We start from the raw sequence: 27,613 nt of genomic DNA, 5'->3' as shown, positions 1-27,613 counted from the left end.
CACGAGATTTACTACAGAAGATAAACATTTTCATGATATAAGTTTAGGGTTCATTACAGGTGGAAGAGACGGAAGCAGTCCCTGAGCCAATCTTTCAATATCAGCATGCATGCAAGTAGCTATTTTAATATATGCTGTTGACTTTTGTAGGAACAGTTTAATAGCTTTGGTGTAAACATTGGAACAAAACAAAAATTGCGGAATAAACCGCAAGCTTCTTGTGTCATTGCGGCAGAAATTATAGTTGTACACCCGTAAACTGCCATTCCTGGCGCCGTCCAGCTTTAAGAATTTCTGGCGTTATTATTGACAAGAACACTTTGTGACGCTGTACACCAATCAGAATCTCAAGTGCAGCTAGAGATCCGTTGCTCCACCCCCACCGTGAACGAAAGCAGAATTACACGGAAAAGACCCGGTATTTTACTTTAGTCTGAGCGACCATTTATCGAAACAGAGACTGGACCAGTCCATCATTTCGGCAAGACAAGGTTTAGTTAGATATTTCAGTCAGCAGCCTCTCGAAACGTAACAGAAGTAAATTCGTGCTCCTGGAAAGGGAGGCGCCCTCACAGCAATGGCGAATGTACAGGGTAAGAAAGCCTTGCAGTCCCTGGGATTGCCTTTTATTGTTATTATTTGTGCATTAAATGTGGTTTTCGGACAGATTCGGTATTCGATTCCCGAAGAAATGGAGCGGGGATCAATCATTGGTAACGTTGCTGAAGATTTAGGATTAAAGACTGGAACATTGCTCGCTCGTAGAGGACGGCTTGTCTCCGGTCGCATTGAACCATATGCGGAATTAAATTTGGAGAGTGGGGTTTTATTTGTCAATGAGAGAATGGACAGAGAACAAATTTGTGGATCGATATCTATCTGCACTCTTTCTTTCCAAATTGTGATTGAAAATTCCCCGGAAATGTACCGCGGTGAATTGGAGATTGTTGATATAAATGATAATTCGCCCATTTTCCCGCAAAGCACCGTTGCCTTGAAGATTGTTGAAAATATTGCACCCGGCTCTCGTTTTCCGCTGGAGAGCGCTCTCGATCCGGACGTGGGGACAAATGCAGTCACTACGTACCTGATCAGCCCTAACGAACACTTCAGTCTGAAAGTGGAGAACGCAGAAGAAGGCATTAAAATTGCAGAGCTATTGTTGGAGAAATCCCTGGACCGCGAGAGGCAGGCATCTTTTCAGCTGGTGTTGACGGCCGTTGACGGAGGAATCCCTCGGAAATCTGGGACAACTCAGGTTGTAATTACTGTGCTGGACAGCAACGATAACGCGCCGATTTTCGATCGGAAGATATACAAAGCCAGCCTGCCAGAAAACACGTCTAAGGGATCCCCAGTGGTTACCGTGCACGCTTCGAATGCAGATGAAGGCTTAAACGCAGAGATAACTTATTATTTCAGCAATCGTGCCTCAAAGAAAGTGCAGGAACTGTTCCGTTTGGAACCCCGGACGGGAGAAATTAGAGTCTTAGGAGATCTGGACTTCGAAGAGGCAAACAGTTATACAGTGGATGTTCAGGCTGTGGACAGAGGTTCACCAGCCATTGCAGGGCATTCTAAAGTGCTAATCAGGATAACTGATGTCAATGATAACGACCCGGAAATAGAAGTAGACCTGGTGACTACAAAGGTCACAGAGACTGCAGTGCGCGGAACAGTAGTCGCAGTGATCAATGTGCATGATCGAGATTCTGGGGTGAACGGAGAAGTTCACTGCAAGATTGCACCACATATTCCGTTTAAGTTGCAGGCATCATCGGGCGATCATTATAAACTAATTACCAGTGACTCGTTAGATCGGGAAAATACAGCACTCTATAATATTGCTATTTTCGCCTGGGATTCGGGATCTCCTCCTCGATCGACGAACAAAACTATCCAGATATGGGTTTCTGATGTCAATGACAACGCCCCGAGGTTCGCCCAGTCTTCTTATACAGTTTATGTGATGGAGAACAACGCTCCAGGTGCATTTATTTTCGCAGCAGCTGCTGTCGATCCTGATTTGGACCAGAACTCTTATGTTTCTTACTCCTTTGTAGAGAGCCTTATCCAGGACTTACCAGTATCCAGATATCTCAACATTAATTCTGTGAATGGTACCATTTATGCGCTGCGCTCTTTTGATTATGAGAATATTAAAACGTTCCAGGTCTACGTTCAAGCCCGGGACGCTGGAGTTCCCCCACTGAGCAGCACCGCTACGATGAATGTGATCATCTTGGATCAAAATGACAACGCTCCAGTAATTGTTTCACCTTCAGCAGAGAGTGGATCAGCAGCTGTGGAGTTCGTGCCGCATTCAGTGGGTCAGGGGTACTTGGTCACCAAGATAATGGCAACTGACGCAGATTCTGGTCAGAACGCGCGGCTGTCCTATCAGGTGCAGAGATCCACTGATCCTAGTTTATTCAATATTGGGCAAAGCTCGGGGGAAATTAGAACAGCTCGTAATATTTTGGAGTCTGATGCCACTGCACAAACTCTAGTAATTGTGATGAAGGATAATGGACAGCCAAGCTTTTCCAGCACGATTACAATTCTCCTTACAGTTACGGACAACATCACTGAAAGAAGCATTGAAAACAGTAATTTTGTAGCGAAGCCCGAAGATTTCTCTGACCTGAATCTTTACTTAATTGTCACTTTCGGCTGCACTTCCGCTCTCTTTCTTGTCACCATCATTCTCCTGATTGGCATCAAGTGTAACGTGAACAGAAACGTCGGCCAAGCCTACAATTCACCCAGTTGTTGCTACAGACTTGAAAATTCTAACAACAACTTTCACCTAAGACCTCAAGTGAAGGAGTCCATAAATGACAGTAGAGCAAACTCGTTGGTTTACGTACCGGAAAACCGTCATTATTCTGTTTGTTTGTCTCCAAAGTCAGCGAAAACCGATTTCCTGTTTCTGAAGCCGTGTAACCCGCCAATATCTCATGCCTAATGTCATTCTATAAATATCGGATAACAATGCCACTTCGAACTCTCTTTAAATCCAAGAAGTTGGACCAATGGGAACAAATATTTAAAGAGAACCCGAAACAAATTCCATTGTTTATGAGGCGGAGAAATCGTATTTTAATATAAATATTGATTGCAAAATGCAATATTCAAGGACAAATTTTCGCAGAGGGAGAATGTGGCTGATTAGGTGAAATAAATGATGTAAGCATCGAAGGTGAAAATATAGCAGGGGTATTAAATATATGCTTGGATTTTGTTTTTTACTGTCAGGATTCAAAACTTCAACCACAGCCATATGTCCGAATAGATTCACCACCCACTAGTTATAGAAATCTCTCTTCATTTATGCTCGATAGGGCCGACCCTCAGTTTTGAGCCTGAGTCTCTTTATCCTTGATTTCTCCACTACAAGAATCAACTCTATCTAGTCCTTTTAATATTCTATATTGAGTAATCAGATAGAGAACAAGAGAATCATTATTACAATTGACAGACGGGGAGACTGAGATAAAGTTTGTTAATAGAAGACCTCTTGCCTGGAGAAGATGCAAATCTAACCAAAATAATAAGGGCAAAGTAGAGAGAACTAAAGATCGCTAAAACAGCGAGTTACAGAATAGTGCAGCAGGGAAAATCTGAAATGAAGGAAAATACTGGGTTTGCTGTGAAGGGGAGAAAATGGCGTTCTGGCTTCGCTGTGGACGATATGAAAATAGGTGGACGAGTGGCTAGTGTTGTGAACCATGGAGTCTGCAGAAGAACTAGACATATGACGAGGACGTGTAAATAAGTGGCAGGTGGAATATAGTGCAGTGAAGAGTATGATCTAGTACTTTGTTAGAATGATTAAATGCATAGACTATTTTACAAACGTGTCGAGCATTTAGAAATCAGACGTGCAAAGGGACTTGGGAGTCCTCGTACAGGATTTCTAAAAGGACAACTTGCAGGTTAAGTCGTTGGCAAAGAAAAAAATGTAATATTAGCATTCATTTCCCGAGTCTAGGATATAACAGCAAAAATGTAATGCTGAGGCTTTATGAATTATTTTTCATCGAGCACTTGGTGTATGGTGAGCGGATTTGCGCCCCTTGTTTTCGAAAATTCCTTTACTGCAGCTTGTAAACAAAATACACAATTATGCAGTGATCCATGGATATTTTCTCTTTCAATCATCAGCTGAGGATAAAATAACTTCTCTGGCACCAAACTTGCCGTGTAACAGTAACGTTCTTTGTGAATGTCATTCGAAATTTCACAGCTGCTATTGTCCATGTTGACCTTGTCACTCCACATATAAACTTTGGAATAGAATCTAAAGATTGATAGAATTTCTCAGACATCAGAAACAACGCGGGAAGTAGTAACATTATATTCGCAATTATATTGGGCTCGTTATCTAAGAAAAAAGCTTTGCTGGCCAAAGGGTCCAGGGGGAGAATAGGACCAGAAGGCACAGCCTCCGAATAGAAGGAGGCCCTTTTTAAAATAGATGAGGAAATACTCAGGTCGACAATACCTACAGACTTGGATCTCTATATAGTATGCTAAAGAACAAAAGCAAAGTGTAGTATTCGCCATTATTCCAGTTGTTCTGAAGTACTGAAGAAGACAAACGTAACATTTAGTCGATATTTGAGGGATGCTAGTCTTTGCAATTATAAATTATTCCAACAACCTTGAATGGTTGGTCTTTATTTTTAGGATACTACTGTATACAGTTTCTTGCTGTGTTTTCTCCAGACGCTTTGAAATACTCAGTAAAAGTAACAATTTTTGTTTTGTTTCTCCAAAATAAATATTTATCCAACCGTTAACACCCGTCTCTTTTCCCTGCAACCACCAATCTCTTGGTTGACATCGAGCGCGAATAACATTCTAAATATACTGTACCAAACTGGAAGCATTGGATATACGTATTTACAATGCAAATAAAAGTCCTAAACAGGAGAATAAATTGTGCGCAAATATTGTTTGAATAAAAGTGAACAATGATTTCCATTGCCCGTTAGCAGCATTAGATTATCGTACTAGTCACGCCCGTGCACTTTTCTCCGAAAAACCTTATTTAAACACCTTATGTAAAACACGAAATTAATTTTAAATTTGATGATATCCATAGTGTCAGGTTTTTGAAATCTCAACTTGCGTAACTGAATATTTATAATTAAATACTCAAGAATATTTACTTTGAATGATAATGAAGTTACATTTCCTTCAAAAGTAATAATTCGTAAAATAATAAAAAAAGATATCCAGCTGTATACTGAACACATTTTGTTACTACACTTTTGCGGTACACAAAATTAGAACTGCATTCCCACATTCGATTTCTTTATTAACCAGTCTCGGTAAAAACTAGGACTACTTCAATTCTGGCATGGTCTATTGCAAGACAGTGTCTGCGTCATATCCTGTCACTCTCATGATCCAAATCTTGGGCAATGCTTAGCCTGTCCAGCTTGACAACAACACCAAATTCAAAATTTAATTTTCTTCCTCAGTCCCTTCGTTTTGTCCACCTTTTCTGGACAATTCTCTTTTTCCTCTGGATAGAGAATGCCATATTCATGGGGTAAAAACCTCATGTTTAAACAGGCCTTTTCATTATATTCTGGATCGAAAGATTCCAGTTTAACCGGTACGGATAATTTTACAGGGAAAGCTGCAGGCCGAGCTATCCAAGAGCCAGCACATCGTGCAACCATGACCACGAGTGTGATCATTACAAAATTAGCCCATATGGATGAGGGGTTTCCCACCATAAATAAAACTTTTCGCTACAACTACTCCTTCCCAATAACTGACATGTCCTGTTTTATTTGCAGCTGCGCTTTCGCCTGTTTGAGAAGCTACATAAAATCTAGGCATTATGATTTGTTAATTTACAGCCAGTCATATACCAGCATTTAAAGGAATTTCCCTTAAAGAATACCAAACCGATTGACCTTTGTGTAGCTTGTACTTATGTTGATTATTTATTCCCTCCTGTATCCATTCCTTCTTTTTTCTCCTACCAATAATAGCTTTTGACATAGCTTGCTAATTTGCCGACGCATTCTTGCTTCTCGTTGAACGGCGTTGGCTTTATGCACAGGAATCCCCATGTACGTCCCAACACTGACTACGTTTGTCCGCGTAGCATGTTCATAAGCTAAGCCCAAGTAAGTATTATAGGTTTCCCCCAGTATAATAAACCCCAGTTGTCCACAAGAAAAAAGTAATTTCTTCATAATTTAGTATCCCGTCTTCCCTTCTTCATGAGAAGACAAATTGCACTTGGTTCCCTATATCCAGCCAGCCTTCCCTTAGACTTTCACAGCAGTCCTTGTCATCAGAATCACCTGATATCACCACCTTTCTACCTAGAGGAAAGGTAGACTTTCGTAAGCATCTTTACAGTCTCCAGGTTTAATGGGATGAATGTTTTTCTCCCCCCCCCCCCGCTTTAGGGAAGGCAGCAACAACATGTACTTGGTTTGCTCTTAATGCTTTGCCTACAAACTTCTATGGTTTACTTACCGGTTCTGAGTAGGGACGTTTGCGCACTAATCAAAGGAAGCAGAGACTCCGGCGGTATAGGCTTTTCCATTAATACTTCGAACTGAGTCAATTTGGTTGTCCGTCTGACCTGTTTTCTTAGAAAGTATAATGAGCCATTTCAATCTAGTTTCCTGACATACCTGAGACAATATATATTTTAATACTCCATTCATTCTTTCTGCTAGTCCCGAGGACTGCGAGTGTTACTGAAGGTGGTATTCCAACGGAAATTCTAACGCCGGACCTAATTCGTTAATTAATTTACCTGCATGGTACCCCAAATCTGGGAATAATTTCCTGCATGAATATCTTAACCGTAGGTAGGGTGTTATCTTTTCTAGTGGGAAACTCCTCCCCCATTTGGAGAACATATCTACTATACCGATACTTATAACCCCCAATGGCAGGTATCTATCTGCAAATTAGCAAATGGTGCCGACGCGGGTGGAAAATGATCAAATTTAGCAGGTGACTTTTCCCCATTTTGTCACTAGCAAATCTCGCAGCTTCGCATAACCTCTCCCGCAATTATTGCTAGTCTGGATGCAAAACATTATTGATGTATAATATCTCGATTCCTGTGACACACAAGAAGATTATACAGATGTCTCCACACCCACTCAGAGTCCTGAAAACTCTGTTTTTCCTTTTATACTCCCTTATCCTTTTGTAGAGTCCTGTCTTTTTCGGAAATGCAGATTTGGGGTAAGAGTTACAAGAGTACTAACATAACTTTACCTGCATTAGCGGCTTCTTTAGGAGACGTGTCCGCTGCAGCATTTCCCTTACTTATGGGCTCTGAGCCGTTATTGTGAGCTTCGTACTTAATGACAGCAGTTTGTTTGGGCAGCTGCATTGCTTATAACATTTTTATGAAATGCATATTTTGAATGGGGTTTCCCGCTGAAGTAATGAACCCCCGAAGTTTCCAAAGTGATCCAAAATCATGTCCCACCCCAAGGCCTGCCTAGAGTCCATATAGATATTTACCGTGTGTCCCTCGTGTTGGAGCAAATAGCTCCGCTGCCTGAGCTGAAGTTCCTTGGGGTTCGATTTGTACCTCTAAAGTTTCAAAGGCAGTCACTATCGCATCGCTTTCTAATAGGGTGTGATGGCTCGGCTTGCAAGAAGAGCCCTCGGTAAAGGGCATTGATTCTCGGTTATCAAGGGGCATAGCGGATAGGTTTTAATACAGTCATGGGGATGTGATGACCCGGTCACTGGAACCAGGGTGGTCGGGCTGAATGCCGGTGTTCTTTTAAGAGTCAAATTTGACCTTTTAATTACACCGTGCGGCGTGCGGTAGTGAAATGTTGCGCAGCTGCTGAGCTAAAGAGCAACGTTGCAGCAGAGGGGTCAGTAGCATACAAGCAAGCTGTAGTATTAACGGCGCAGACTTCTCGCCAACTGCCGTTGTCGTTACCAACGTCCTTAAACATCCTGGCATTCCTCTAAGCACTCGATGCAATAGGGTGGAAAAATACGCCACTGGTCTTCGTAAGCTACCTTGGGTTAATACTGCGCTTGCGAAACGCTCATTTTCATTCACATACAGCTGGAACGGCTTGCTGTAATAGGGCAATCCTCAGTCCATAGTATTGTATCAGATGCATCCTGCGTTACTGCGACTCGTAAGACAGCATCTCAGATGCGGTATTCAGGTCCTCAATGTCGACAGTAATTTATCATTGCCAGGAATGGTATCATTTGTCTTTTGTTAGAAGGTCTGGGAGACTGAGCAATGAGAGTCACACGCTCCGGCCCCAATCGGCAGGTCCCTTTGCGCAATATATACCCCAAATATGTCACTGTAGGCCGGCAGAGTTGAAAGTTTGACAAGGAGGTTGTACGTCCTCTGGCAGCAAAATGATTCAACAACGGCACACATTCTTCTGTAAAATCAGTCAGCGTCTGAGAGGCCAACAATAAATCGCCTGCATTGCAAAAACCTGTTTTCGAATAACGTCTCTATGACAAGTTTAAAACTCTTGATGGCTTCTGGAGATAGGCGATACTGTTTAATGGAACAGCCTATGTATCTGGGGAACAGCCTATGATCCCAAATCAATAAGCATAAAAGGTGGTTTCACTTCCAGTAAGGCATGGGGCAGTGAATGTTGGCCCCTCAGGAAGAGCTCCTCCTGTTTCCTTTTGAACTGAATCTCAGCTGCTATTCCCTCAGGGCCAAAATATCCCTACTCGATAAGAATATTTGCCCCTTCTTACTTTCATGTTAATATGCTTGGTACTATAATCGTCATCGGGATCTGGATTCCTGATGGCCACAGCGCAATGTAGTGCAGATGCTAGTTTACAATTTCCAATCACATCATTCAATAATTCTCCCACTTTAAGTCGTCTTCTATTTGCTGCCACAACCAATCTCCCCAGGCTTTCCCCCCACTGAACTGTAGAGAACTGCATTATAGTGCGGAGCTCGGGTAATCTATACTCAGGGGGTTTCAAGATATGATCCTTCGGAGGTGCAAATAATTACACATTTAGTGTTTAGAGTGCGTGGCGTTCAAGCAAATTTAGAGATGCGTTCTGTGCTTTAACAAGTGTTTCATCAGTGAAAAAAGTCCCTGCTTGTTTTTAACCCATTCGGACAGGGATTCTATCATAGGAACTCTGGTTAACTCTAATCGGGGACAATTAACGAGTGTTTTTTTTTCTTCAGGGGCATCCCCGAACTAGATTCTTGGCCAGCTACTAGTTTACTTGCAGCTTTTATGTATCAAGACATTCCCTACTGTTAGTGAGGAGCCTGGAAGAGAGTCTGAGCCCCTCCTCGGCTGTTGCTGTTGTTGCTGTTGCTGTTGGCGGTCATACCCTCACAGCCATTTCTATTTTTTCCATATCACCTGCAAGCTCCAGATAAGGAGGAGGTAGTGCTATTGGAAGATATAGTCCGGGTCTGAGACGGTCGGAGCCGAGGGTCCTGATGCGAGTACCTCGGCATTCAGCGTAATTTGGTTTAACCTTCAAAGGTTGGTGCCAATTAGCCACCTCTTCCCATTTGTTAAAACATCACATCATATCTTCTAAATTCCAATTAGGATCTCCGCCCCCAGCTTTTGTTTCATTTCGTCAAAGCTAAATCTTTTTAGAACAATGGATCCACCATAAAGCCAATCCCCATAACTCCACCCAGAAGATAAAGTTTGCAGCCCTGCTATCTCTCGTTTTCAATCAGATCTTGCTATCGGGGGACCCCGGGAAACCAGCAGGTCATTTCAGAATTATTTGGTCTTCAGACTTTTGACCTGCTTACGTGTATTCTTATTCATTGGCAGCCTTGCCAGAGTATCAGATTGAAGAGATGGTTCTCCTCGGGTCTTTTTCCTTGATTCTTGCATTGAAACGTACCGTTATTATTACCCATTTTCCTCCTCCAGCCGCAGTTGAGACAATTTAAACAACTATGCAAGATCTAATATTCTTTACAGTTAATGTTTACAATCGCTTCTCCCCAGTGGTTGACAAATCATCTACCATACGCCAAGGTCTCCTTAAATTTAGTCTAAATTTACTTTCCCGATGCTCTCAGGCTCCCTTCTACCAATTCCACTCTTGTTCCTTTACTCGAACTCATTGGTCATCGGTCGGTAGATGACAGCTCCGGCACCCGCGTCTGGTCTGGATCCCGCTTCGTCGAGCGAGTCTCCAGGATGGGCTCACCCCAGTCGAATCTGGACCTCTAGCTTTCAAGTAAATCTCACGGATAGGTTGGTTCGGAATCTTGTATCATAAGGATTTTATCCTCTTCGCCAAATTACGGTCGAAGAATCTACTCTGTTTTACCGTATTTTAATGTTAGAGAATTTCACCAGGTTATCAAACAGAAATAAAGACACAGACCTCGGTATACAGTTAATTCTTTAATGCGTGATTCCGGGGAGCTGTTATCTTACGATTCCCACAACATCAGGCTACATCTTAATTTTTTATAGTAAATTATAGTAAATAGCGAACAGCTGAACATACTTAGTCACCGATTGCAAGAAACACTCGTTAGGTGTCAGCCAATACACAAATGTTCCCACGCAGTATGTAAAATTTGAACCGCACGTCAACGTTCAGCTCCTCTATCAGTCAAACAGTCTCGGACAAAGGTTAGTCATTATTGGCATCATCTATTGCTAGCTATTGTCAGCAAGCAGAAGCAAGACAGCGTCTGTTTCTTATCCTGACACCCTCATGATCCAAATCTATTGCAATACTTAGCTAGTAAAGCTTGACAACAACATTGAATATACAATTTAATTTTCTTCGAGATGTAACCATGGATTGAAACTGCTCCAGTACAATGGCCCTTCAATTGTAAAAGCTCACCCGCAATGTTTCTTCGAGCAGTTCAAATCATAGAACAAATGCACAAATCTAACTGTCACGGTCGGATGCGAGGGAAACCAAACAATTCATCTAATTGGATCATAAAAAGGGTCAAGGAACCTATCTGCTCTCTGTTGCATACTGAGTGAACTTTCAGGTCTTGTTAAATTTATGACCAAAATGCCATCAATGGGTTTTGTTATAGTTTACCATGATAAACGTTGAAAATGAAATGAATTGAGCAATTGTATCATCAACTACATTTTATGGTGTGCACCATTAAATATAGCAGAACGGTACAGCTTTAAGAGCAGCAGTTGTAATTGACGAAAAGAACTGGTTGTGTCGCTGTCTACCAATAAAAAACTCAATTTCACAGTTGGATCCATTGCCCCTCCCTCGCCCAGAATAAAAGGACAGAGTCAACGAAGAAACAACCATTGCGTGCGTTTACATAACAGTGTTAAGCTGAGGCGTAAAAATCTGTCTGTTTAGATTCCGTATTTATCTGCCTGCGTTTACGTCTTGTAGTAAGGACTTGTTCGGAATGAATTGAGCAGAGGCCTGGATTTGTAAATTAATTGACTGCGGAACAATGGCGTCCAAATCCATATTAAGCATCGCTGTAATTGCACACAGTTTTATCGTGTGTGTCCCGGATCAAATTCCAGGGCAATTTCGTTATTCTATTCCCGAGGAAATGGTCGAAGGGACAATTATTGGGAATATTGCTCAAGATTTGGGATTGAATGTACCGATTTTGTCAGCTCGTAAATTTCGTCTCAGCTCTAATGACGGAGATCGGTACATGAAGGTTAGTTTGGATAATGGGCTTTTATCTATTTGTGAAAGAATCGACAGGGAACGTATTTGTGGGCAAGTAGATTTGTGTACTATACCTTTGGAAATAATGCTGGAAAATCCACTAGAGATGTATCGCGGTGAAGTGGAAATTCTTGACGTAAATGACAATTCTCCTACATTTCGGGACACACATATTGCCTTACAAATGCCTGAAGCCATTTCACCAGGGATACGTATACGACTTAAGAGCGCAGAAGATGCTGATACTGGAATGAATACTATCGTTAATTATACAATCAGTTCGAGTGAGCACTTCAGTCTGAAAACACGGAGAACCGAGGAGGATATTATAATTGCTGAGTTGCTGTTAGAGAAACTTTTGGATCGAGAGCTACAATCATCCTTTCAACTGGTGCTTACTGCAGTAGATGGTGGGAATCCTCAGAGAACCGGAACAGCTCAGATTCTCATTACTGTACTGGACATTAATGACAATCCACCTGTATTCGAGCATGATGTTTACAGGGGCAGTATTACAGAGAACGCACCACAAGATACCATTGTGTTAACAGTTAAAGCAAACGATTTGGACGAAGGGCTGAATGCAGAGCTAACATATTCTTTCAGTGATGTTATTACATTGCGAAGAATGCGTGATTTGTTTTCCTTGGACCCTAAAACTGGAGAGATTCGAGTCAAAGGGCCACTAGATTTTGAAAAATCAAACAGCTATTCACTCGATATTCAAGCTGTTGATCACGGGTCACCTGCGCTGACGGGACACTCGAAAGTGCTGATCAAGGTAACTGACGTGAATGATAACGCTCCCGAGATAAAAGTGACGTCAGCCACAAACCAAATCTCGGAAAACGCTACGCCCGGAAATGTAATCACCTTCGTTGATGTCATCGATCGTGATTCTGGAGAGAATGGTCAAGTGCGCTGCGAAATAGCACAGAACGTTCCTTTTATGCTGCAAAGATCGTCCAATCATTATAAATTAATTACAAGTGGAACGTTGGACCGTGAAACTATGTCTGATTATAAAATACTTATTTCAGCCTGGGATTTGGGGTCACCGTCACTGTCAACAAATGTAACCATCCATATTGTAATTACAGATATAAATGATAATGCCCCACGCTTCGCTGAATTGCCCTACAACTTTTACGTGACTGAAAATAACTCTCCTGGCGCTTCTATCTTCGCAGTAACGGCTTCAGATCCTGATCTGGAGCAGAATTCCTATGTTTCTTATTCCATTCTGAACAATTATATTCAAAACTTGCCAGTATCCACGTACCTGAACGTTAACACTATGAACGGCACCATTTACGCTCTGCGATCTTTTGACTATGAGGAACTGAAAAGTTTTCAGATCCATGTTCAAGCCCGTGACGCTGGAGTGCCACCGTTGAGCAGCAGCGCTACTGTGAATGTCATCATCCTGGATCAAAATGACAACGCGCCAGTGATTGTTTCACCTTCAGAGCATGGTGGATCATCAGCCGTGGAAACCCTGCCACAGTCAGCGGCTCAGGGGTACTTGGTCACCAAGATACTGGCCATTGATGCAGATTCTGGTCAGAACGCGCGATTATTTTACCAAATGGTGAAAGCTACTGATCCCAGTTTGTTTATTATCGATCAAACGTCTGGTGAAATCAGAACAACGCGTAAAATCTTGGAGTCGGATCGCAACACACAAACGTTGGTAATCTTGGTTAAAGACAACGGGCAGCCAAGCCTATCTAGCACAGTTACACTTCACATCACAATTTTGCAGAATAGCACCGAAACTCCCACTAAAAGAAGTAATTTAGTGACGAGTTCAGAATCTTTATCCGATCTAAATCTTTATTTATTGGTAATTTTCGGTTGCACTTCCATTGTCTTTCTGCTGATTATCATTGTGCTTATCGGGATCAAGTGTAAACAGGACAGAGATAACCCCAAAATGTACACTTCCCCCAGTTATTATGACAAACGTGGAGATATGCAGGACACGTTTAATCGAAGATCTGCGATGGAGGAAACTTTACGCTATCCTGGTACGGACCAGGTAGTCCGCATGCCAGGACTGCCTCAGTACTCGGTCTGCCTGTCTCCAGAATCAGCGAAAAGTGACTTCCTTTTCTTGAAGCCGTGCGGACCTGCCATCTCTCAAGCCCAATGCTAAATTATATAGAACTACAACATTAACGTATGCTTATTTTATGCGTGCTTATTTTTGTTTATATTCTGAGATGTAAGATGCTGGGGTAAAGTAGTTCAGAAAGTATTCCTTTTCAGCAACTGTTTTTGTAATTTTCTGTTGACGAAGAGTATAGTTGTTATAATGGCCAAAGATAAAATTTACATCAACCCGAATCCACCCGTCTGAGCTTGGCATCTGTTACCTCTGGAGAATCTTACCAGCTGTCACTGAATGGCATTTTCAAATGGTTTGCTATTCAGTCGGTAGCGAAGAAAGGAAAATAACGCTTGGATTTGTATGTGTACTTGATGTCGTGATATTTTGAATATTGAGATAAAAAATTCATTGACACGTTTAACTGTGTTCCAGTTGAGGTAATAGCAAGTCACAGAATAAATCCGCAGGCAAATATCCAAATGTTTTCATTCGAAAGATCAAAAATATACTTCAAACCCACAGTCTGTCAGTCTGCATCGGTTTTCTTCGTTTCACATCCGTGCTGCTTGTCAGATCAATTAAAATGAATAACGAATTTAGTTGCACACACAAAATGCTGCCTGGCCCGGTGAGTTCCTCTAGGATATTGTGTATGTTGCTTGGATTTCCAGAATCTGCAGATTTTCTTTTGTTTGTAAATAATTTGGTGTTGTTATGACAGTGCATACGATTGAGGGATAACAAGAGCATATCACTGATATGGACAGACCATAGGTGACACCGTAATAGTTTTCCTGATCTCGGTATTTAATTTTTCGGTTTCTGTATATCGTACTGCTAACAGCAGGGATGTAGAATATGCCAAGCATTCACGAAGGTTATCTGTTTCTAATCGAAACTCGACCCTTCTCCTGCAAGAAAGAACAAGAACAGTGTCGCTTTTTTTTTAAAAAAAACTTTCTACTCAAACAGCTTTCAAAGTGAGTGGAATTTACACAATAGTCAACAAGTTTTCATTCCCCACAATTTTTTTAATTCTTGTAAAGCAGCTCTCTTATGTACTTCTGTATCCAACAACAACTCCGTATCTTTAATCTGGTCGAAGTGCGCAAAGCAGGCCCTTCCTCCACCTTCCTCCCTTGACCCCATCCAACGATCTGCTTCGCAGGGACAAGTGATTTGTATACAACATTTCTATTCTAATCCTGAAGCATATTAATTTGGATAAATCCCCGTGGCTTGATCCAGCGTTTCTTGGGATATTTTTGGAAGCTGGAGAGTACATTGCAAAGGTCTGGTGGAGATGTATTCACAGTTTATTTTTTTTCAAATCTGAGGTACAGGCAGGTGTTTTATGATGCACCTATATTTAAAAGAAGTTTCAAGAGCAACCCAGGGATTTGCAGGCCAGTGAAAATCTTTGATAGGAAATTTACTAGGGGTGTTTCTGAGGGCCAGGAATTGCCAACGTTTGCATTGGGAAGAATTTAAGGGAATAGCTTGGTTTGTGCTTGGGATGTCGTGTCGCACAAGCTGGTCTGAGCTTTTTGAACGGGCGCTGAGGAAGACAACGAAATCAGGGTGGTAGATATTATCTGCCTAAAGTTTAACAAGGCCTTTGACATGGATCTGTACAGTTGTTTGGACTGAAAGGATAAGTCACATGGGATCCAACACGAGTTAGTCAGGTGGATCAAAAATGACGAAGTGGAATGATTCAGAGGGTGCCAGTGGCGGGTTGTAATTTATGTTGGCGGCCTGTGATCAACGGAACGTCAAAGATATCAGTGCTGAATTCATTATTATTTGTTATTTCTATTTACTCTTTGCAGGAAAATATTGTTTACACGGTTAGTATGTGAAAAATATCAGATAAGGGATGTACTACAGATTGAAGAATATAATCTAAGCTAAATTCAACGACTTCTCTGCAAACCATGCAAGTGGTTCAAGAAAGGTAGATCAAATATAAATTAGACAAGCACGAGCTGTTGCAATTTGTTCCATTAAACCAACAAGTGTTTGCACATTAATTCCTGCAAATCTGAAGGACATCATAGAACAGAAACTTAAAGGTGCAGGTATATCGTTGCCTGAAAGTAAAGACAGCGGTACACAGTGTGGGGGAGAAATTATTTAGTCTATTTACTTTCATAAGCCACTATTTAGATTACTGATTCGGTACTTTATGTTGCAACTCTGTGGTTCGTTGGTGAGACTACACTTACAATATGGTGTGCCATTTATGATGGCTAACTAATGGAAAGATATCAATAGCTGCTAATGGTACAGAAATATTTCGCAAGGTGCTATCAGCACTGGAGGGCTTACGTTATAAGGAGTGGCTGGATAGGCTGAACTTTTTTTAACCAATAAGATAGGAGACGGAGCATTGACCTTATGACGGTGTATAAAATCAAACTAAGACAATTAAGAGTAGCGCTCATAGACATGTTGGTCGGTATTGACATGTTCAGCCAAAGAGCTGATCTTCGAGTTGTGTTACTCCCAGACTCAAATACAAGAAATTGGTCATCGCAATGTGTTTGTTCTGCATTGGTGAAACAAAAGCAGATTGGGTAATTGATTGCAGCGCCCAGGTGTTTAAACATGCATCCGGTAGTTAACCACGTTGATTCAATGTTTCATTAACATGTTGACCTTTCTGAATCTGGCTTTCCGCATTGTTTCAACGAGGCAAAGGCAAGACAGCAAGACTGAGGAGTAACACCTCATCTTCCAGTTGGGAATGTTTCAAAATTTAATTTTGAATTAATTTTGTTGTTTCTTTGTAGCAATCTGAATCAAAGCTGGCTATTCTTGCCTGTCATTATTTTCGCTTGATTTGTTCTCTATATATTCCTATGATTTATAGGTCTACATTAGAGGACGATGTGCTTCGGTCTACCCCCTGATCACAGGCCTTAATGCTTACAGATACTAATTCCACCTGCGTGTTTTAACTTCATATTTCTCTATACCATACGCTTGAGCGGTATTAATATCCTGCCTCCACCTCCCCCTCTGGCAGCTCATTTCCATTACCAATTACAATTGTGTGAAAACATTCCTCTCAGTTCTCCTTCAATTCTCTGAATAATTATAAAACCATAATGCTAAAATGTGTAAACTTGGAATACAAGACCAAGGTAATTTAAGACATTGAAATATATTATCTAGTATACAGAAATAATGCAGAATGTTTACATTTAACATACTTGATATGGTTACAAATTGAACCGGAGCATAGTCAAAATGAACCTGGACGTTTGTGAGCGTGAGTTTATGCATGGTGATCTTGTTTCTTTGCATAAAGGATTTTGCTTAGTAAAATAGAAGAAATAATGATAAAATATGGTTCATTCAGAGGGCGGGGAACATCTGAATTTTTTATTTGCTTTAGACTTGGGCGCAACTATTAAATTAAAATCACATTCTACATTTTCAAAGCAGTGTGTTTTTCGCTTTGATAACTGAATACAGCGCAATTTCTGCTTAAACATCTTCAAATAATTTAAACATTTATGCTGTTATCACTACGCTCATTTTTGAATACTCAATATATAATTTGATTTTCGTCGCTCACGTGAGGATCAAAGCCCTTGCGTTCAACAATTTAACTGTTTGCTACACCAAATAAATCATTGAAGGTTGTTAGAGCTACGGCAATTCTTCGGATTTGACGTGGCGTACGTAAACGCTCATATTTGATGCTAGAGGAATAGATAGCGTGGACATCCAGCGCCTCTTCCCCAGGGCACCACTTCTCAGTACAAGAGGATATGGCTTTATGGTAAGGGCTGGGAAGTTCAATGGGGATATTAGAGGGAGGTTTTTTACTCAGAGAGTGGTTGGTGCGTGGAATGCACTGCCTGAGTCTGTGGTGGAGGCAGATACACTAGTGAAATTTAGGAATCTACTAGACAGGTATATGGAGGAATTTAAGGTGGGGGGTTATATGGGAGGCAGGGTTTAAGGGTCGGCACAGCATTGTGAACCGAAGGGCCTGTACTGTGCTGTACTATTCTATGTTCTATGTTCTCTAGGATATAAATTTCCTGTTTTGGGGATTGTATGTATCTGAGGAAATTATCACATCAACATGTACGATGAACACTTGGAAAATATTGACCATATATAGCATGTTTATTATTATTATTATTATTATTATTATTATTATTATTATTATTATTATTATTATTATTATTATTATTATTATTAAACACAAACAAAACAGAAACACCAGACATATGCTAACAAAGCCAGGGAATCACACATGAGCAGCAACAAATATATAACTACTAACTTTAAATATACAAATAAACAAGAAAATCCACTCTAAATACTGTTGGACAGAAGGAACTATATCTAACAGGAGCCACAAAACAGAAACATTTACAAAGATAACCCAAAACTTTGTCAGATTTGTACAGTCTTTACAGCTTTCTGGTTATGGGAAGTTTTCAGAGTATTAACGTATAGTTCGAAGTCTGACGTAAAAAATATAAATGGAGGTTTCTTATTGATGTATTTGCATTTATGGATATAAAATTTGCTGTAACGTAACAAAAGATTTATGATAAAGAAATGATCCCTATGAGATTTGGTATTATTGCTAAACCCAAATAAGACATTTTGAAAACAAAAAGTAAAATCCACATTGATATATTGATTTATAAATTGACAAACATCAACCCAAAATGTTTTAACGTATTCGCAATCCCAAAACAGATGTAATAAGTCCTCTGGATATAAACCACAAAAAAACAGTTCGTTTCAATATCAGAATTAAACTTCGTCAAATAAACATTGGTTGGATAATATCTATGTATAATTTAAATTGAAATTTCTTTAATTTTATTCCTCAGTAAAAAAATATTATATAAAACCAAAATACTCCTCCACCTCAGACTCCTCAAGTGACTATTCCAAAAACTAACAGCCATAGGAATAGAAGTAATGTCATTTTGCAACAAACTTCTAATACCTTTATTATTTTTTTTTAAAAGATGGAGGAATACAAATCTTTCCTACAGCTGTACTGGATGGATTTAAGTTGGGTAATAGAATTACCAAATATGATGTATTTCTAAACACCATAATTACACCAGACGGAATTACACCCAGAACAACAGCAAATTCTTTTGGAGTCATAGGAAATCCAATGTTGGATAAAAACTCAGTGTAACTCAATAAAGTATCACTTGAATTAAATAACTATTTAACTAACAAAATATTGTTATCATCAAACCAATCTTTATAAAACAAAGATTCATTCTTATAAGTTATGTTGTGGTTATTCCAGATAAAGTAACTATAAGGAGAAAAGACCAGGATAAAAGCATCTGTTTATGAAACGGAGATAAACAGAGAGGAACTTTGTCTATTTTGTAATTACATAAAAGAAAAAAAAATCAATCCACCAACCTGGCAAAAAACAACAGAATGAATACTATTCCATATAGAAGTAGCATTACTTAAAAATTGTTTAATCCAATTAATTTTAGAAGTATTATTAAAACTATCAAAATCAAGAAAATTTAGACCTTCCTTGTTATAACTATTCATGAGAGCAGATGTTTTTAAATAATGAACTTTGTTTTTCCATAAAAAGTTAAACAGCATGGTGTCTATTAATGTACAGATTTTTATCGATGCATATGGGGAGAGTTATATATATAATCCTGGAAAGACCTTCTGCTTTACAAAGCAAATCCGGCCTTTCAAAGATAAGTCTCTTTGAAGCCACTGGTTTAATCTTTTTTTGGTTTTGTCTATAAGAGGTTGAAAATTATACACACACCTTAAGTATTCGTTTTTAACAATAGTTATCCTCAAAAATGTAACTTTTTCTTTTACTGGAATATTATTAATTATAGATTGATTGCTACCTTGAAGAGGAACCAATTCACATTTGTGAATACTTAAACAGAGGCCTGAAGCTTTGAAAAAAAAACAGAAATGCAGTTTAAAGCCAGTGAGCTTTCCGAAACATCATTTTTAAAAAAAGAGTCGTATCATCTGCATCCTGACTAATCCAAAAATTGGAATTTGCACAGGAAGTGCCTTTAAGAGGACTAGACTTGATGGAATAGGTGAGCAGCCGAGCACATAAAAGGAGTAAATAAGGTGAGATAGGACAACCTTGTCTCACCCCGCTATTCGCATCAAACCACGGTGAAGTCCCCAACTGCAAACTATTAGAGTTTGTGTACAAAGCCTTAACAGCCTTACAAAATAATGGACCAAATCCAAATTTACCAAGAGTAGAGAAGATAAACTGATGCTCAATCGTATCAGAAGCTTTGTGGAAATCTAAAAACAGGATAAAACTATCATTTGGAACAAGATGAGAATAATCAATAAGATCTAAAACTAACCTGACATTATTAGAGATATGATGAACCTTCATGAAACCTGACTGTGTTTCATGAATAATAAATGGTAAAACTACTTTCATTCGGTTAGCAAAGATTTGGGCCAGAATTTTATAATCACTATTGAGAACGCAAATAGGACGCCAATTATCGATAAATAATTTATCTTTTCTTGTTTTAGGAATTAATGTAATAAGGCCCTGTGTTAGAGGCTTGGGAAGAAATTCTTTATCAATACATTCTAAAAACAATTTTACTAAAAAGGGAGCGAGGGTGTCAGAAAACATCTTATAAAATTCTGCAGTCAGACCGTCCACACCCGGCGACTTACTAATTTTTCCCAGGGTAATAAGAGCATCACACAGGTTTTTCTGACCATTGAACAGGTTCCTAAGAATATTAATATCATTCATGAAATGTAGTGTAGATGCTTCACAATATTTTGAGCTATACAGTTTACTATAAAATGCAGAACAATATTTTGCCATATTTTAGAGTCCTCTGCAATCACACCATCAATATTAAGCTGATGAATGGAATTGAATTGGGCACGCTGCTTTTCTAAACGAAAGAAATAAGCTATACTCCGTTCATCCTCTGTGCAACCATTGTTTTCTAGATAACACATGTGCACCTTCTGACTTTATAAGATAAAGATGGTTTAACTTATCCTTTAACAAAGCCAGCTCCTCTTTATCTTTCCCTGAACGGTTATCTGGAAACAATTCACATACATTTGCAATCTTTCAGATCAATGATTGTTCTTCCAATTTTCTTTTTTTTATTAAATCACTACCGTATTTCCTAAAGAATTTGGCAGATTCAAATTTTAAAAATTTCCCAATTTGAAGAGAGATTATACTGTACCATCGCTTTATGTAAAAAGTAGGTTGCCCGCTTTTTAATGTGCAAAGAGACAAGTTGATGCCCCAAAATGGAATTATTTAATTTCCAATAAGATTTAAAATTGGTTTCAGCTGAAGATAATACAATTTGTATATGGATAGCTTTATGATCTGTTCAAGTTGAGGGAAAATATTAAAAGTGACATTATTATTTCTTAAGGTATGGGATGGTAACCAGTAATCTAGTATAGACATGCATGTAATGTATTTATTAGTCCAAGTATAATTTCTAACTCAAGTAAAGTGCTCTCTCCAAATATCTATGACATTAAACTTCTGAATAAAGCTAGTAAAGTTATTATAGGTAGAGTGTTGCCTTGGTGGCCATCGAACAATATTTTCATCTAAATTCATGTTAAAGTTTCCTCCCATAAAAAATACATCAGGGATTTTAGAAAGCGAATAATCAAAACGTTTTTCCAAAACCACAAGTAAGCTATCATTATCATTTCTAATTTTAAAAACATAAATATTAGCAATAAGAAATATTTTAACACAATACTGAATAATAAGAACAAAAAATGTCCATTCGTATCCGCCTCAGAGTGCAAAACATCTCCTTTAAAGTTAAACATTAGAATAAGAACACCTGCAGAATGTTCAGAACCATGTGAAAAACAAACATCGTCCCCCCACTGGGATTTCCATAGTTTAATGTCTTCAGTCACAGAGTGTGACTCTTAGATTAAAAAGAAGTCCACATGTTTATGCTGCTTTAAGAACAAGAATAAAGCCTTGCGTTTAATAGTGTGTCCTAGTCCCTGGCATTAAGAGAAAAAAGTGAAAAAGACAGTCTTATGAGAGACTATAAATACACACACACACACACACACACACACACACACACACACACACACACACGCACGCACGCACACACACACATATTTCTGATGTATATACACACACAAAAAGAATTCTTCATCTCTGATATTAACAGCAAAAAATAGAACTACCACAGTCTTATATAAACAAAGGCCACACTCGAAGATTAGTAGAGGTAGTAGGCCAGTTGCCACAGTAACATATTACTGCTCTGCTCGTATCTCTTTTCCATCAATGAAAGCTCGTGTGCCAGCACAGAAAGCACGCTTCCCATCTTTTCTGGCAGCCTCCACCAGCGGCCACATCTTCTGTCGGGCCCACTTATCTGCTGCAGTCAGGTGTCCGGCGATCCTCAGGCTCTGCGAGAGCAAGTATTCATTTTTTCTGGCTTATTTCCATTCCAGATCCCTCGTGGTTCTGTCTGAAAATCGAATAATGGTCACTCGAGGCTTCTTATCCCGTCTTATCCGACCGAGATGAAGCACAGCATCCACGTGTGGTAGAATCTCCTCGTTGGCCTCCGGAGCTACTGCTTGGCATATTTGAGTTGCTTTATTTTTAATATTTTTCCCGTTTGCTCTGCAATGCTGTGAATTCGCATATTCCACCTTCCCCGATAACGCTCGGCTTCATTCAGCCTCAATTCCAAAGTTTCAATTCTCTTTTCGTGGTCCGTGCAAGTCCCTTTAATCTGCAGAACATCAAACTTCAGGGTATTCACCTCTTCAAAAATAAAGTCAAGGGATTTCTTAATGTCATCAATACTATTTTTATTATTGTCAATTCTCAACGACAGATCATCGGATATGTCGTTAATTAATTGCGCTATAGTTTGTAAAGTGACCTCTGCTTTCTTCTTTTTAACAGCTGGCTTCACCGGAGTGCCGATGTCTGACTCAGGTAAAAGGCTCCAGGCTGGGGTCGAACTTCGGATTTTGAAGTTGGGAATAACTGTGCTCCCGTTCCAAAGCAGCAGCACTGGACTTTTCCAAAATCACTCCAAACTCCATATCTTCAGGGAAGGACTGCACCTTGTTTTTGTCCAGCTGCTTTTCGCTTACTTTCTTTGTCCTTGGGCTTCGTTGAAGGCATTAAAACTTTCCCGAGCACGTGGTATCAACAACACGCGACAATAAGAAAACACAAACTATTTCTTCCGAAGCCAAATAAAACTTCAAAAATGGTAAACGATCGAGTATTGAACGACAAAAATGTGCTATTGCTTCTGTAAACCATGCTTGTTTGAAAGAGAGATAAGAAACTATAACTGTCAAAGACAGGAAAGCATCTTCAAGAAATTGAAACCACTTTCTTTGAAAAAGGAGGACATTCCTTCGTTATAGAATGAAATGCCTCATCCTGAGAGCAGATGTGGGGGAGACTGAGAAATTGAGAAGAGAGGATGGCGTTTTCACAAGTACAAGGGTGGGAAGCGGTATAGTCCAGGTTGCTGTGAGATTCTGTTGGTTTATAATGGACACCAGTAGATAAGCTGCCTGCACCGTGACATCCAACAAGGTGAGGGACCTGTCGGAAATAGACCAGGCAGATTTGAGGGCAGGATGGTAGTTGGAAGCAGAGTTGATGAAGTCGTAGAGCTCAGCATGGGTGCAGGGAGCAGCACCAATGCATTCGTCGATGTAGCGTCGGAAAAGTGGGGGACGGACTCCAGCGTGGGCTTGCAACGTGGACAGTTCGATGTAGCCGACAAACAGACAGGCACAGCTGGGACCCATGCGAGTGTCCATGGCTACACCTTTTGTTGGAAGGAAGTGAGAGGAGCCAAAAAGGAAATTATTACGACGGTGAAGAGTGGTGGAGCAACGGAACTGGTTGGGTATGGTCTCTAGAAAGAAACGGGGAGCTCTGAGGCCTTCCTGCTTGGCGATGGAGCTGTATAGCGACTGGACATCCACAGCGAAAATAACTTAAAAGATCCAAAGCGTGTGAAGTATCGCGGATGTAAGGAGGAAGGAATGGAGCTAGGGGGGAATATGCAGAACCGAGTTCAATGGGGCAGGAACAAGCTGGAACAATTGGTGTACATGAACAAGCGAGTTTGTGGATCTTGGGTAGTAGGAAGTAGAAAGGGGAGGTGTGGGGCGCGGGAACTCTGGGGTTTTGGCAGTGGATGGGAGATCCCCAGAGCTAGAAAGGTCAGTGATGTTGTGGGAGAGAATAGCTTGGTGCCTGTTAGTGGGATCCTGTTTGTGGGGTAAGTAAGAAGAGGTGTCTGAGAGCTCTCGCTGGGCCTGAGCAAGGTAGGGTATTGGGCGGTTTATAGATTTTATACTGCAGCTTTTCTGCTTCAGACTTCCACCAACCCATACTGATACAGTAGTTGATCCCTTCACAATGCTCTCCCTTTTCTGCAGCTTTGATACTACTCCTGACTGGCAATGCCAATATTTCTCCTTTTCTATCCCTCTCTGTCTCTTTCGAAATATCTAAACCTCGCAACATCAAGCCGGCAATTCTCTGTAAAGTCTACAGCATCGTAATTCCATGCACTGATTCACTCTGGACGCCTATTCCTATTATTGATAAATCTTTTCGTATTGAAGTAAAGCCATGCCCACTGACTAACCCTTCCTTTCAGTCACTCTGCACATTGCTTACATCTTTACACCATATGGCTCTTCATCTTTTCGAAAACTCTGGCTGCCGCCCTAAAGCGAAACTCGTTTAAACCCTGCCAACATCTCGAGCAAACCGGCCTGCAAAGCCATCCCTCTCGAACTCAGGTGTAATCAGTCCCTCTTGTGCAGGTCATAACTTCCACAGAAGAGATCCCAAAGATCCACAAATCTGAAAGCCTGCCACTTCCACCAACTCTTCAACCACGTATTCAACTGCCAGAACTTCCCGTTCTTCCCCTCACTAGCGCGTGACACAGACATCAATGCAGAGATTGCTACATTTAAGGTTCTGCTTTTTAGCTTCATACCTATCCTCTATATTTGTTCTTCAGGACCTCAACCTATTTCCTCTCTATGCCGATTCACCCTGTACACTGTTGTAGACCCATCAGTCCGGGCCCCTGTGGTTTCGCTTGTAGGTTTCCTCTTCCAACAGTATCCAGGTCAGTATACTTGTTAATACAATATTTATGCTTTAGCTTCACGCTTCTCTTTTCCGTGCATATTCACCAAATTTTATATTGCACCTTTGCTCATCTGTTTGTCCTCACATTTACAAATCTATTTTGAAGATACCAAAAGGTGAATACAGGGCTGAAGGTGTATTCGTATGGAGTAAGGTAGATGATGCAGCACAGTTGCAGATTGGCAGATATGATGTTGTAGGCATCACCGAGTCATGGCTGAATGAAGACTGTAGTGATTGTTCATGTTCAAGGATACACAACGTATCAAAAGGACAGGCAGGATGGCAGAGGTGGCAGCGTTGCTCTGCTGATAGGGGTGGAAGTCCTTGAATCATTGTGAATAGAGCTAACGAACTGCAGAAATAAAACAACCTGATGGGATTTGTGTACAATCCCCTCCAACGACATTGAAAGATGTGTCCTACAAATTACAACGAGAGATAGAAAACCATGCTAAAATGGAAATGTTTCAATTGTGATGGGATACATCAATATGCAGGTCGATTGGGAAAATTAACCTAGTACGGGATTCCGGGGGGGGGGGGGGGGGTGCATTCCAGACTTCCTCGTGATTGCGCCCACTAGGGGATCAGCTATTCTGGATTTGGGTTCAGGCAATTAACTCGAATTGATTAGAGAACTTAAGGTGAAAGATCCCTTTATGGCAAGTGATCATAATACGTTCTAATTCACCATGAACTTTGAGAAGGGGAAGCTGAAGTTCAGATGTGTCAGTATCACAATAGAGTAAAGGGAATTGCAGAGGCATGCGAAGAGTTGGCCAGAATTGATGGGAAATGAACACTGGTGGAGATGTTGGCAGAGCAGCAATGGTTGGAATTTCTGGAAGCAATTCCTCAGGATATATATATCCCAAAGAGGAAGAAGTAATTGAAAGGAAAGAAGATACAGCAGTGGATAACAAATGAATTTAAAAATAACATCAAGGCCTGAGAGAGGGCATATTATAGATCAAAGATTAGCGGGAAGTTAGTAGGATTATAAAATCATACTAAAGAGGATACCGACAGTTTCTTCAGATACATGAAGTGTTAAAGAGAGGTGAGAGTGTATATCGGACTGCTGAAAAACAATACTGGAGAGGTAGTAATGGGGAACAACAAAATGACAGAAGAACTGAATACGTATGTTACATCAGAATTCACGGTGAAGACACTCGGAATATTGAATGCTGCCACTCCTACCCCCTCCCCCCAGAAAGAAACAGTTCGTCGGACGCATTTCATGATTTCATGTCATAGTAGGGTCTTCAATCACACTTGTGTGAAGAAACCTCTGAGCAGGCACAGCGGCAACAGCATGTACCCTGCAGCACCAGGAGTCCCAACACAGTAGACCACTGCTCGACTACGGGAAAGAGTGCCTGCCGTTCCATTCCTGGGCCGCATTTCCAGAAAGCTGATCATTTGGCTCTCCTCTCCTATCTGCATAAAGACAGGAGCTAAAGAAACATTCTCCAGAGATAAGGACAACAAAGATAGCCATGGGAGAAAGAAACATAGAAACATAGAAAATCTACAGTACAATACAGGCATTTCGGTCCACAATGCTGTGCCGGACATGTACTTACTTTAGAAATTACCTTGTGTTACCCGTAGCACTCTTTTTATTAATCTCTATGTACCTTGCAAGAGTCTCTTAAAAGACCCTATCGTATCCATTTGCACCACCTTCGCCGGCAGCCCATTCCAAGTATACACCACTCTCTGCGTAAAAAGCTTACCCCTGATATCTGCTCTGTTCCTACTGCTAAGCACCTTAAGAGTGTGGCCTTTCATGATAGCCATTTCAGACCTGCGATAAAAGCCTCTGACTATCCACACGATTAATGCCTCTCATCATCTTACACACCTCTATCAGGCCACCTCTCATCCTCCGTCACTCCAAGAAGAAAAGGCAAAGTTCACTCAACCGACGCTACCAGAGATCTTCGGTGAATTGGGCCATGTTCAAGAATTCATTAGAGCATTTGAATAAATACACCCAGTGTCCACACAAAATAATTCTGAGTGTTTCCCAACCAGAATCCCACGGGTGAGCCATGAGATCCGCAGTGCGTTGAGGGACAAATCTGTGGCATTTAGGTCTAGTGACCAAGAAAGATACATCAGCTCCATGTATGTCTCCAGAAAGCCATCTCCAGACTAAGATTTAACCACTGAAGGATCCTCTAGAACTATGGCCTTTCTAGAATGCTTTCACCTCTTACGAAATTAAAGCAAGCTTCGCTTCCAGTTGAGCTCAATGCTCTTTTTGCTCATTTCGGCCTTCAAAAGATAGATGGAAGTTCACAACTCCCGCAACTCCCGATGACTTTGTGATTTCAGTCTCTGAGACCAACGTGAGGGTGTCCTTTCCAAGGGAGAACCTATGGAAAGCATCCAAACCAAATGGGGCTGCTGGCCGAGTACTAAAGCCCTCTGCGAATCAACTGGCTGGAATGTTCACTGATACTTTGGCGACATAGTCGCATAGCGGTTACCGCGACGCTATTATAGCTCTTGAGTTCCAGAGTAAGCGGATTAATGCCAGAGGAGTTTGTAAGGTGTATGTACATCCTGCCTGTGGACAAGTGGGA

At 40.6% G+C, this 27,613-nt stretch overlaps 2 protein-coding genes across 2 annotated transcripts; both read left to right on the top strand.

Annotated features, from left to right (window-relative positions):
* The first annotated feature begins 577 nt into the window (after nucleotides 1-577).
* Nucleotides 578-3,083, top strand: LOC140739262 (protocadherin gamma-C5-like). The gene has a single exon (XM_073067405.1). The coding sequence runs from the start codon at nucleotides 578-580 to the stop codon at nucleotides 2,966-2,968; it is 2,391 nt and encodes a 796-aa protein (XP_072923506.1). The 3' UTR covers nucleotides 2,969-3,083.
* Nucleotides 3,084-11,334: 8,251 nt separating this feature from the next.
* On the top strand, nucleotides 11,335-14,264 carry LOC140739264 (protocadherin gamma-C5-like). The gene has a single exon (XM_073067408.1). It carries the CDS (start codon nucleotides 11,462-11,464, stop codon nucleotides 13,847-13,849), a length of 2,388 nt encoding a protein of 795 aa, XP_072923509.1. The 5' UTR covers nucleotides 11,335-11,461; the 3' UTR covers nucleotides 13,850-14,264.
* Nucleotides 14,265-27,613: the final 13,349 nt, after the last annotated feature.

Source organism: Hemitrygon akajei, chromosome 15 (genome assembly GCF_048418815.1).
Source record: "Hemitrygon akajei chromosome 15, sHemAka1.3, whole genome shotgun sequence".
Taxonomy (NCBI): Eukaryota; Metazoa; Chordata; class Chondrichthyes; order Myliobatiformes; family Dasyatidae; genus Hemitrygon; species Hemitrygon akajei.
The sequence above is the reverse complement of the archived record's forward strand: the minus strand, read 5'-3'. Positions and strand labels throughout refer to the sequence as shown.

What these genes read in the sequence shown, in the direction of transcription:
- LOC140739262 (XM_073067405.1), top strand. Translation starts at nt 578, where the DNA reads ATGGCGAATGTACAGGGTAAGAAAGCCTTGCAGTCCCTGGGATTGCCT.
- LOC140739264 (XM_073067408.1), top strand. Translation starts at nt 11,462, where the DNA reads ATGGCGTCCAAATCCATATTAAGCATCGCTGTAATTGCACACAGTTTT.